This window comes from Neofelis nebulosa, chromosome 1, assembly GCF_028018385.1.
Source record: "Neofelis nebulosa isolate mNeoNeb1 chromosome 1, mNeoNeb1.pri, whole genome shotgun sequence".
NCBI classification, from domain to species: Eukaryota; Metazoa; Chordata; class Mammalia; order Carnivora; family Felidae; genus Neofelis; species Neofelis nebulosa.
The window spans coordinates 46746878-46760212 of record NC_080782.1 but is presented as its reverse complement, the minus strand read 5'-3'; the positions used below and the strand labels follow the sequence as shown (position 1 = coordinate 46760212).

Here is a 13335-nt window from a genome sequence, read left to right as displayed (position 1 = left end):
TCTTGGAAAGCCAGGATCCTGGTTAAGGGTGTTTTTCAGTCCCTACAACACTTAACACTGAAATATCTCTTGTCTTAAATATAAAAGCAGGCAATTGCCTTCTCAGTCTTCGTTCCTTTGTTTTTCTAGAACCTACACCTAGATCTTGGGGAACCTGCCTTCTTCCAGCATCAGTTCATGAGGTCTGGGGGTGGGGCTGGCTTCTCTCTCAGTTCCACAAGTAGAGACCTGACCTATACAAAGAGTATGGTACCTTCCTGATCTCTGTAAAAGGCTTACAGACAAGGGCATGGCCCAGAGTGGACACAGAGATCGGCTCAGTGACTTTGATTACAAAGATCAGAAAAGAGCCTTTCTCTCTCTGCAGGAGCTGCCAAGCTGGAGGAAGGAAGCCTAGAGATGCTGGCGGCCTCTCGCCACCACGAGGGGGAGAGCCAGCCCGAGGAGAAGCAACCAGTCCCAAGCAGAGATTACTGAAGGCTTCTCAGCCCCAGGAGCCAGCCATGCCTGAAGGCAGTACTTTCCCCATGCTTCTACTTACATACTCCAGTTAAGTCCCTTTTTTGCTTAAGCCTGTGTGAGATGAGTTTCTGTCACGTGACTGAAAAAGTCCTAATACAAACATCTTTTTTTTAAAAAATAGGGAATATTAGGAAGCCTAAGATGAAGTGGGGCTTTCTAACCTCCAAGATCCAGGGTCAGACAATTCTACTCAGATAAACATATAGTCATAAGGGCAAGAAAGCGTAAAGAAGTCAAAAGATATTGGTTTTGAAGTTCAGCAAATGAGATTCAAAATGTACTCTGTAACTGACCAGATAAACAGCCCTGGGCAACTGCTAACCCTTTCTGAGTTCCATTTCTACATGTCTAAAATGGGAGTGATAACTTCACAACGTTGGTAGAAAAACCCAAGAGATAGTGCATGACACCGTGAAGGAAGCACTGCCCAAACAGCGTTCTTTCTTTCCTTCGCCAGGGCACAGATAAGGTGACCGGGGAAGATGGGAGCATCTAGGTTCAGGAGACGGCTGCTGATGCCCATGCAGAAATGCTGACATCAGAATCACTTGTGGTCAACTATGAAACAAGGAGGAATCAAGCCGTCCCGTCCAAACAGCGTGACAGTGTTTGAAGACAAATATGTGAACCCGGTATCTGACTACAAAGTGTGTCACAAACCCTTGTCACTGTTTGGCCTTAAACATCAAAGAATACAATTACATAATTCTTTAAGCCTGCAGTTGTTTTGTATGGTTTTCTGTATCCTGGATTTTGTTTTATGATGGAAAGATTGTTTTTCAAAGATAGGGACAGGAGGGAGAAAAGAAAGGCTCACTTTCATTCTTTCTTTTTTTTAATGTTTGTTTATTTTTGAGAGAGAGAGAGAGAGAGAGAGAGAACATAAGCGAGGGAGGGGCAGAGAGAAAGGGAGACACAGAATCCAAAGCAGGCTCCAGGCCCTGAGCTGTCAGCACAGAGCCTGACATGGGGCTTGAAATCACAAACCATGAGATCATGACCTGAGCCAAAGTAGGACACTCAACCGACTGAGCCATCCAGGCACTGCAGATAGGCTCTATTTCTATCCCTGTCCTGGACATGTCTTGTGTCGAGACAGGGATCATAGAAAGGGTGTATTCCAGATACAGGGCACAGCCCAAGCAAAGGCAAGTGGGAAAGAGGAGATGCGTGGCACATTCCGGCAACAGCAAGTGGTCCTATTTGGCTACCCAATGGCTCCACGCAGAGAACGGTAAGAAATTAAAACTAGAAAAGTAAGTTGAGGGCATACTGTGAAAGTCTCATTCATTATGCCTGTAGAAGATGTTAACAACTCAGAACAGAAAGGGTAAATGTTTCTAAACAAGGATTGATACCTGGATTAAGTCACTCCAGTGATCATTTCTCACCCCAACCCCTTCTCCCTTCCTAAAAGAACTCTGATTTTGTCCAGTTATCCATCCTACAGATTTCTGTGCCTACATGTAATGTCTGGAACTACAGCAGCCATCTGGGGGCAATGAGGAACTTTAACATGGGAGAACATGCTTGAGTGTGGCAGGGCCAAAAGACGGCAGGAATACGAATCTCAGATCGTGTTGCTGAGCCACAGAATTACTTAATCCCACAGGTGCCCTTCTGCCAGGGTTCTTGTTATGTGAGCTAATAGATCTTTGTATCATTTAAATGACTGGGTCTTCCATTACTTGCAGCCCAAAGTAGCCAAAGTTACAAATGGGTTTAAGGGAAAATAATTTAAAAAGCTCGCCTAGGCACTGATAGGTAAGACTCCAAAAAATGCCTTTAAAAAGGCCCCATGCCCTCAGTGGTCCAGAGGACTTATGACCCAACTGCTGCCCTGAACAATCGCCCACTTCGTAGAAACACACAGAAGGTTCTAGCAGCCAGCTTAAGTTTACCACTTAATCACGCAACTCTGGCTGGTGTCAAGCTCTTCAAGGAGTCGATCCCAGGGAACAGGGAGAAAAATGAAAAGGAAATAAAACTGAACAGTTGCCTGCAGAGAACACCAGCTGCGCGTGATTGATTTCCATGTAATCTCCATTTGTCTCCCTGAAATTTTTTCATCAGATCTCTGGCACAGGGTCACAGAGAGGCACGAGGCTGCCCATGCCCAGAGTGTGGTCAAGAAAAAAGCCTTCCCTTATGTGCCCCTGAAGGCCAAGGAAGCAAGACAGGTGACGCCGGGGAAAGCGCGAGCGAGAAGCTTTTCCTCCCCTCACCCCATGCCAACACTCAGGCCACAGGCCACCGCAACCAAGGTGGAAGGTTGGTCCGTTGGCTGCTCTATGAGAAATCCCACCACTCAGGCTGGTGAGCTTCTGGGATCTGCAGAGAGGACGCCTGCCCTGCGTGTCCATTCATCAACTGCTCAGGGCAGTGTCTTGGCCCAAACAACAGTTGGGATGTAGGGTTCCTCCACTGACCCATCATTCCTGAAAACCCCACAGGGAAACAGATTACTCTGGGGAGGGGGCTGGACTTGGGGTCACCAGTGGTGGGAAAAGAATGAGAAGGAATAGAAGAGGATGGGAGGGCAGGGTGGACTGCATCCTGTTATCATTTCAAAGTGCCACACTTGTCACTTGTTTAGTGCTCTTTGCCTGGGGCTGAGTGTCCTCTATACCTGTCCTGGAGCATGCACTCACGTGCCTGGCGTGTTTGTGCCCACTGGAGTGGGGCCGTAAGCTCAAAGGGAAGACAGACAGCACCCACCACGGGGGTGTTTGAGGCTAGCTCCCGGTACAACAGCATCAGCAGCTCCCTGAAATGCAACTTCTCAGGCCCCACTGTAGGCCTAAGGATCACTATTCTGGGGGTGGGTCCCAGATGTCTGTTTTAACAAGCTTTCCAGGTGACTTCCATGCACATGTGGACAAGACTGACCACCTCATTATGTAGGGGGGTAAAGGGACCTAAAGTGACTTACTTACTTAGGATCGATCATGTGGCTGGAAACCAGTAGAGGCTAACCTGCAGGCTGGGTCTGACCCCCCCCCCCCATCTAGTGCCCCTCCCACTGCATCAGAAATCGAAGCAAAGCTGCAAAGCCACGGAGCTACTGAGAGCGATTTCAAAACCATCCATAACCAGTTTTAGTATTGCTGCATACATCCTAGCAACTTATCTGAGCCCAAAACAGTTCTGTTCTTAATATGGAACGGTAAGACCAGGGCACCCTCTCCCCTTCTGACTCCTCTACATGGCCGGCACTAGAGCAAAGTGTCCACATTTACCTAGTGACCAAAGCCAGAAACCTCAGCAACCGCGGGGCAGTGCAGTTCAAAGCAGGAGTTTAGGAAGCAAACTGCTTGGGTTCAAACCCCAGCTACTTGACTTGTTCTCTTTGTTACAGTGGGCAGGTTGTGACCTTTCTGAGCCAATTTTCTCAGCTGTGACTCGGGGACAGCAAGTTTACAGAGATGGCGCCTGTCTTGGGGATTAAAATGAGATAACCCACGCCGGGTGCTCAGCGCTGTGCCTGGTACACAGGTTAAGTGCGCAGCACACATCAGCTGTCACTACCAGCCTCAATGTCCCCTTGCCCCTTCCTCCCTATGTCCTACTGGTGACCTAGTCGTGCTGACTCTTGCCTCTCCGACTGCTCCCACATCTGGCCTCTTTTCTTTGGCTTTGTATACCCATACCCATTGCCACAGTGGTGGTTCTGGCCCTCATCTCGTCCTCCTGAACCACCACGCAAGTCTTCAAACACGTCTTCTGGCCTCCACTCTGCTCTCCAAGATGACACAGCTCAGTGAGCTTTTAAAATTGCAAAGCTGAGCTGCTCATTTGGCTGCTTCCCAACTCCCTGCATTGGCTCCCCACGGTCTTTGGGGTCAAGGTTCAGTTCCTGGGTGGAATGCACCAGTCCCCTGGTGGTTAGCACCCCCATCTTTATCTTACTTCTGGGCTCCTCCCCTGCGCTACACCTAATTACTTTGGGGAACACAAAAATGGTGGGCTTTTCACACTACCGTGCTCTCTCCCTTGCCAGGAACGCCCGGCCCCCCCATCTGCCTGGCAAATAAGTCCACGTTCAACTTCCCAGATGTAGCCCAGAGTTGGTGCCTGCTCAAAGTCTTATTCTCAGGTAAACATGACTGCCCCTGCGTGTGCCCTCTCCGGCTGCTGCACCTGCTCCCCTCACAGCACCTGTGCCACCTTATGGGGTTTATATGTTTTCACATCTGCTGCCCTGCTGACTGCTGGATTATCACCCTCCCTGGCACAGAGGAGGTACTCTAAACTTGTTTATTAAATGGATAAACACTGAACTCCCCCAATTTCACCAGTCTGGGCTCACAGAACAAACCTGCTCTGATGTTCCTCAGAGAAAGCATTTCAGGGGTTGGAATCCCATCTCATTTTCACAGCGGGGCTAGAATGATTCTCCCTATAAATGTGGCTGTGATTATGCAATGAGGAAAGCAGACTGGTGTGAATGATATCTCACAATGTAATCCACCCATCACTGGGTGGCCATTCGGTTCTCAGCATGGGCAAAGCCCTGGGTTTAGGAGGAAACGAGCCTTCTCATCTCCAACTGGTGTGTAATGTGGCAATGAAAACCAAGAGTTTGTGGTCATGGTCATGGTCTTAGCACTGGGTTGGAGGCTTGGCTTCTGGTTCCTGGCACTGCCTCTCCCTCGTTGGGTGACCTTGGCTACGTCCTTCCCTGGTTGGGCCCCTGACCCTTGTCTGTGAAACCAGGGTGATGAACTAGAAGCTTTCTAAGCACCTCTTAGACTTCAGAGCTCAAACATGTCAGAAGTTTAAGTGCCATTCATGAGCAGAAAACAGGGATGACTCTCTTGCCTTCTACCCCCACTCTCTTCTGAGCACTTTGTAGTGCACATGGCAGATAGAGGAGAAATACAGCATTCACTGAGCACATGATGTGACTCTTCTTGTCTCTGTTTGGGTGCTCTTGAACATAGGACTGGGTGCTCTTGGAGGCTTCAGCACCTTCCCCCGTAAACAACTTCCCCTCTCTTTGAGATTCATCCAAAGGAGGCAATATTGCAAAGCAGTTAATAATGCACAACCAGAATCAGTCTGCCTGGCTTTGACTCCCGGTTCTTTCATTTAGTGGCCATGTGACCTTGAGCAAACTGTTTAACCACTCTGTGTCTCAGTTTCGCATCTGTAAAACAGGGACAATAATAGTTCTACCTTATGGGGTCATTGTGGGGATTAAAATAGTCCCTATAGTTAATTCCCTAAGTAGTGACTGCTACAGGGTAAGCACTCAACAGAAATTATTAAGTTATGTTTTCTCAAAGATCCTTTGGGAAAAGAGTACTGCTGTCTAACGGCATTTTAAGAAAGGCACTAATTCATTCAAGAGAGTGCAAACCTCATGACCTAATTACCTCTGAAAGGCCCCACCTCCAAATACCATCAAATCGGCTCTCTATTTGTGGAGACAACGAGAAATCGAAATTGACAGTCTGCAACATGGAAGAGGCCTTCACCAGATCCTGACCGTGCTGGCACCCTGATCCTGGACTTCCAGACTCTAGGGCTGTGAGCAATAAATTTCTGTTGTTTATAAACCATGCAGTCTGTGGTATTTTGTTAAAGCAGCCCAAACTAAGATGCATAACAACAATAACAAAAAATGTGAGTGGATAGATACCAAAATGTGACTGTGGTTATCTCTGGAAGGTCATAATCAGTGGGGATTATCTTCTTGTGTTTGTGCTTATCTGTATTTTGTAGCATTCTACAATACCCTTTATCTCCCTCCAAATGTCTCTTTCCACATTCCAGGGGCTCCGGGCTGACAGATCCTGTAGCTCTGCTCCCCAGCTGGGGCCCAGCATTCCAAGGAATGGCCAAACTCCAAACTCATACTCCTCAGGAATGGGCTGGGGTGGGGTGTCTCCAGAGGGGCCTCATCTAGCTGGCAAGAATACATTCTATCCATGGGCATTTCCAGAAAAAACCTCAGTCAAAAGTGAAAATGACAGGTATCTGAAACAGACCATCCATCAGACAGAATTCTGTGTGGCTCAGAGTCTTGGCAAGGAGCCCCCTCAAAGTAACACCTCCAGCCATTTACTGAGCATTTAAGCTCTGCTCTGCACCAGAGAGCTATGCTAAATGCATTCCAAGCATTATCTTATTTGATCTCCCCAGTCTTGCAAGGCAAGTATTTTTCACCCAAATCATGATGAGGACACTTCAGGCTCTGCCATGTTCTGCCCCGGGTTACAGAGCTAGGAAGGAGCTGACAGGGAGTCACCCCAGGTCTAACCCTGTGACACATCACACCGAAACGGCACCTTCTGGGTTTTGTAGACCTCAGTGTACCCGGCCTGGAATTTCCCTTTTCTCAACCAATCTCTTGTTGACACCTGCGGTTGCTAAATAAGGTTTATAAATAAGCTACCCCCGTGTGACTTTTCCCCAACTTCCCAGACTGTTCACTGGCCACAGAACAGAACTGTTGTTTTCAATCAGGGAGCATTTATTAGATGTTGAGTATACACCTTCCACGTACTAGGGAGACTCACACCCAACCGAGGACAAAGACACACACACAAAACCATTGGAAATGGGCCATGTCCTTAAGCATCTCTTTGTAGATCTATAACCGACAGACTGGGACACCCCAAACTGTATCAAACTGACCCTCACTGAGTACTCTGACCTGTAATTAGGGTCTCACTAACACTTCTGTGCTAACTGCTACCATTTACTGGACCCACCACACACCAAGCGCTTTACGTATTTTCTCTCCTCTAAGGCTTACCATAAACCTGCGAGGTATTCCTCACTGTTTTATAGGTGAGAAAATGTGCTGAGAGTATTGAAGAGACTTGCCCAAGTTCAGCCAGAACCAGGAACTGCCCTGTAGCATTTATCATTTGAGGGTTATTTTTGTGTCTGTCACCCTATCATCCTGTAGGCCCAGAAGGACAAGGATAACATCCTATTCAGGACTGTGTCCCTCACTGACCTAATCCTCTACCTGATATCTAGTTAAGTGTAGGCTTACACACACACACACACACACACACACACACACACACACAGGAAATACTACTAACTCAGAAGGGGGCCTGTGGATTCAGACAGATCTGGGTTTGCATAGCAATTCTGCCATATCCTGAACGTCTCTCCTTTAAGCACTTAGGTCTTCTCTGACCTTCAGTTTCCACACCTGTTAAATGGGGACTCCGATAAACTTACCTCCCAGGAAGGGTATGGGAAATGACCAGGAGTCTGGGGTATCAATCTGTGAGTAGAGATCTGACACATAGTAATTGCTTATTAAAACACAGACATCTATTACTACAAGGCCAGAAACAGAAGTGCCCAATTCATGGGACATGTGGAGCTGAAGGTATTCCATTCCCCCAGTGGAATGTGAGCTCCTGGAGGGCAGGGATGGTGCGTTTACATCTGCGACCCCAACACTAGTCAAATAAGTGGTGTTCAACAAATGGCTACCACTGATAGAGACCCTTCCTGCCCGGGGTAGTGACTCCAAGCTGTGCACTGAAGGGCAGGTAGGCGGAAGGGAGGACAGAGAACCTCCTTTGTTGCAGCAGAGGGCTCCTGAGCCAGCCTGGCCTCTAAACTGGGGATGAATAAATAAGTAAATAAATAAAATGGGGATGGAAACAGTACCTACCCTGCAGAGTTCCAACGAGGCAGAAATGAAACACCATGGGAAGGCCTTCTGCTCACCTGAGACTGATGAGAAGGGGATGTGACGACACAGGGAAGAGTGGGCAGTGAGGCTGGGAAGGCCCTGAATGTGGACCAAAGAGAGGCATTAACAGGGAGGGCTCTGAAACCCTACAGTTAGGGGTACAAATCCCAGCTCTGACATTTACCAGCCTTGAGGATTTCACCTCATTGAGCCTCAGCGGCCCCCTCTCTACAAGGAGGAAAAGAAGGGAACCTCCCCCAGGAGGCTGTTGTGAATCAAATAGAAGGTGTGCTGAGCCGCTGGTACATAGTAAGAGCTCAATAAATGGTAGTTTTATTAGGGAGGATACACTTTTTTCTGAAGGTAGAAGCCCAACCACCTCAGACAATAACAGAGCCAGGGAGGAATTCAGCTTAGTGCAACTAAAATAAAAATAGGAGAGCCGAAACCGTTTCCCGAGGATGACTATTTATGAGACCAATTTCAGTTTCCCAGCGCTAATGAATCCCCCATGGCAGCCGGCGCACAGCTCCAGAGTCCGGAGCGCGGGGCCGCGCCCTCCCCGGAGTTCTTCCAAGCACTGCACACCCTCGCAGCGCTCCCTCTGCGCTTAATAATCACAGCAATAATCCGAATAATGATCGGGGTAAAGTGCAGCGGGAGCCACAGAGGGTGCAGGTGGGGAGGAATAACACTTCAGCTACTTGGTTTCTTCAAGACAAACTTCTGCCCAAAATAGATTAATTCAATCTGCATATTAATGTGGATTACTAATTAGTGACTAAAAAAATGCTTTCAACACAGGGAAAGTGCAATGCAAATGCTTCAAACAATAATAACATCCAGGAGTCACAGGGTAAGTATGGAAAGGAAATAAGGTAGACTCTTTTTTTTTTTTTTTTAACACTTAAAATTTTATGGCTGAAGGAAATGGAGCGCATTAGGAAAATTCACTTAAAGCACAAAAACATAAAAGAGGAAAGCCTGGTGTGAGGGGACTTTCTTCGTGCTCCCAGGGAACCTTCTGGCTGCACAGGTCCTATGACGGCACACCTGTGCTTTTGCCTTGCCTTCTAGACCCTGACACCCTGAGAGCAGAGCCCACTTCTTACCCACCTCTATATCCCGGGTCACCAACACTGTGCCAGGCACGTCCGGAGTCGTTACTAATACGTCATGACCCCCAAATAGAGGGTGGGGTGCACCTGGGGACTTCTGTCTAGGGAGTGCAGCATGAAAAGGAGTGACTTCACAGTGGAAAAATCTGACAAGTGCCACCTCAGCCAGGTGATCAAGGTCCACATCAAAGGGTGAAGTCATGTTAATGGTATGTGCCCTTGATGTAATGCAGCCTGATCTGCGGTCCTTCCTCCCACAAATCCATAACTCTCATCTAAAAACAGCAGAAAAACATCAGACAAACCCAAAATCAGATTTCACAAAATACTCAACCTCGAAACTGTCAAGGTCATCAGAAACAAGCAAACTCTAAGAAACTGTCCCAGCCAAGAGGCACAATTTAGCATAAGGTGGCATCCTGGACGGATACTGCAGAGGGAGAAACGGGTCTAGGAGGAGAAGGGGCCCGTCTAAGTTCTCACAGGCTTTCCTGGTGGACAGGCTCTCATAACATGCATTACACAGTGATGGAGACAGTGCTCCTTTTTATACACAGTGCATGTCTTGATTTTTTTTTTTTTTTTTTTTTACTGCAACTTAGATGCAATTTCCTTCCTCCTCTGAAAACCCTCAACTCTACTGATCAAAACTCCTGTATGAGTTAGCAGCCAAACATCTCATGGGAACCAAGAGATTCAACGGGCTAGGAGAATGGTCCTCAGAGCTCAGCAAGACCAAATCCTCCCATTTAGCAGAGGAGAAACTGAGGCCCAAAGTAGGGGATGGTATCTCTCCCACTGCCAGTTTAGTATGTTGGTGCCGTATTTCCCTCACACTTCCCCACTTGCAATATCCACAATCTGCCCCACTACCTGGGACACAAAGAACCAGTTTAGGACCACGGAGGAATTCCTGCCAAATCCTAGCTCTATCTTTGCCAACCTCATGGCTGTAAAGGGCATCCGTGTGGAAAACAGTGTGGTATTTAGCTACACGTCTTTTTGCCCCAGGCTCTTGGCCATTGCCAAGCAGAAAGCCCAGGCCTGGCAGGCTAAGGCCTGAGACATAAAGACGGCTTCCAAGCGGGGTGTAGGGAAAGGGCACAGCTCAGGCTGGCTGGCAGGCCACGCTTCCCCGTGCGGCCCCATCCATCAGCCACCCCGGGGGATCTCATTTTCCAGCTCGGCGTAGGGCACATCTTCTAAATGTGACCCTGTTTCTGTTATGAGAATCAAAGTGCTTCAACCACGAGATCATAAATACTCAAAAGTGACGGCTAATGGCAGTGGCAGTTTGCAAAATGCCAAATGGCAGCGAGAAGTGGACGCCGTAAATTACAGCCCGACTCCTCCATTCTCACCGAGGTGTTTTGTGGGGTTTTAGTGATGAGATCCGCTTTCAAGTGGATTTACAGGGGCTCCCTGTGAATTCAGACAGAGCTTTTAAAAATACTTCTAACAGATGCTAAAAAGAAAACCAGAAGAGCCTACCATTTCAAGCCTAAAATGAGTTTATTAAGAATGCGTTTAATGCATAATGGCCAAAATACGGAAAGTGGCTCATTTGAAGATGGGTATGTCTAGTGTGAAAATGGTAACAATTATAATAATAGAAGTAATGGCAGCAAAGGCATATAAGGCATATTGGGTCAGGCACTGGGCTACGCATTTTATACGGATTATCTCACTGAATGCTCTCAATCGGCCCATGCAGGAGGTGCTACTATGATTATCCCTATTTCACACATGTGGTAACTCAGGTTCCGAGAGGTCAAGTCATGTGTCCCAGGTCACGCAGCTGGCTGGAGTGACAGACTGGAGATTTCGAGCTCAGGGTCTGGATGACACTCCCAGTCTCCCTCCAGCCAAAGCAGACCCCACATGGTGCACATCAGGGGCTCCCCCCACCTCAGCAGAACATCACTGTGATTCACGGAAGTCTGTGGACGACGCAAACGTCAGCCTGTAGGACCCTGTCACCAGCACACCGAACACCAGGACAAACCTTTAGAAAGTACAAGGGCCCTATTATGATGAAATTGTGAACTTCCAGGCCTGGCTTTTTAGTCTCAGTTCCTGCATCAATGAAATGAGGGCGATACTACCTTCTGGCTGTTAGGACAATTTTGTGAGATCACATATGTGAAAAGCTCCTTGAAAAGCCCAAGGCACTGTACAAGTCGTGCTATTAGAGAAGATACTAGATCAACTTTATCAGGAAGCGTGCTAACACGCATTCCCTCACGTCCTCTTCACAGAGGCAGAGACTGAGATTCAGGAGAGATTAAGTAACTTGCTCAGGGTCCCAGAACTGAGTCAATGGCAGAGCCATGACAGAGGGCCTAGAGAGCCATGTGTTCTCCTTGTTCTCAATTCCATTTTCAGACACACACACACACACACACACACACACACACACACACACACTCACTCACTCACTGGGGCTGCAGAAAACACGGGCTGAGAACTCCTAGGGAGATCACTCTCAAAGGTCCCTCTAGCACTGAAGCTGAAAGCAGTGTTTATGTCTGCAGGTGGCAGGGAAAGACCGCAGAGAGGGTGGCTTCAGAGGACAAGTGACCTCGTGGTCTCAGAAAGAGCCCCATCTGCGCTGCCCTGAGCACAGTGTTTACAGCTGCTGCTGTGACCAGTGACCTGCAGGCAGGACCTTGCAGGCTCACTCAGACCACGAGGTTCCCCCACTTAATGCTCATTTGCTTCATCTGCAGCTGGTGGGGACATTACTGAGGAGCGACAGGCAGGCCTGTGCTAGGCTGTGAAGCTGCCACTGCCAGCTGCCTAAGGAAACGTCTCCAGGTTCTGTGTCCTTCCACGGATTTCTTTCCTTGGGGAACTGTCCCACTTTTTCACAAAATGCTATGCAGCAGACCATTTCCTTCAGGCCCCGTTTCCTCTATTTTGTGAATTCTGTAAAGTTGTCGAAGGGAAAGTTACAGAATCATAGACTGCCAGGGCTCAGCAGATCTCAGAGATGAAAAGTTGTCTACTCCAACCTTCTACCCTCCCCCCACCCCTTCCTCCCTGCGGGCACTTAGGCCCCTTCTAGAGTATTTCTGCCAAAGGGTCAGCCAGCCTCTGCTTGAATATCTCCAAGGACGGAGAACTCACTACCTATCCTGAGGTGGCTTGTTACATATTCTATCATCAGAGTAAGATAGCGAGAGGTGAACAGCATGGACTCTGACCAGAACTGATGACATATCTTTGTAAGGCCCAGTGCCAAATGAAACCTCAGGGATCCTCGTTCAAAACTGACTTAAGAATTTTAAGATGACAAGAGTAGAGCAATCAACCTAACCGCAAGGCCTTTCTGAGCATGCGACCCTGAGGAACTGCCCTGGTCGCAGCCCATGTGGCCTGATTCTGATGGTAAACCCCGTGGGATTAGATCCCACTTGCTAACCAGTACTAGCCTCATGTGTAAGATGGAGGTAATAATCTCTCTTTCATAAACTTGTCTCTGAGGATTACATGAGTCACTACATGAAATGCTTAGAGCAACGCCTGACATAGAGCAAATGAATCTTTTTTCTGCCCATGCCGCGTACTACCTGGAGAAAAAGAAGTACACACAGCAATCTCTGTGTCAGCCCTTTTGACACCTGCAGGTGGCTCTTACGGCCTCGTATGCCTTCCGTCAACGCAGAGCAAAGCTGCTGGCTCCTGCTACCACTGCCAGCCACTAAGGCCACAGGTGGGAAAAGTCACACCCACCACCAAGGGCAGATTCAGTTCTGTGGGACCTGCTGTTTGCACTGGGGGTGAGGGTAAGAAGAGGCCTGTTAAGAAAAAGATGAAAAAGCATGCACACAATGTATTTTTAATATGCTGCCAGATGGGAGTCCCAGATCAACTTTCCCACTGGAGGACCCCAAAAATGCCTGGGGTCACCTACCACTCTACCAGAGGAGAAGTCAGGGTTGAGAGGGACAGAGGTCTTAATTGAGAGTGGTTAAGCCATCCTGCATTTGCGCATTTCAAGAGAACATACAAGCACAGGACATA

General features: G+C 48.1%; 1 protein-coding gene across 7 annotated transcripts in view; it reads right to left on the bottom strand.

Moving 5' to 3' along the window:
• Positions 1–13335, bottom strand: part of GALNT10 (polypeptide N-acetylgalactosaminyltransferase 10) — a 223090-nt gene that overhangs the window by 166902 nt on the left and 42853 nt on the right. The window contains exons 1-2 of one of the 7 annotated variants that reach the window (XM_058720949.1): positions 9308–12297; positions 8171–8290 (exon numbers count right to left, since the gene is read on the bottom strand). The exons of 3 other annotated variants lie outside the window; for them this stretch is intronic. In XM_058720949.1, the coding sequence (XP_058576932.1) occupies positions 8171–8290; positions 9308–9511 (324 nt within the window). In that variant the 5' untranslated portion in view covers positions 9512–12297. Of the gene's footprint in view, positions 1–8170; positions 8291–9307; positions 12298–13335 lie in introns of those variants that run through there. 3 more of the 7 variants (XM_058720965.1, XM_058720956.1, XM_058720971.1) reach the window with 3 other exon arrangements.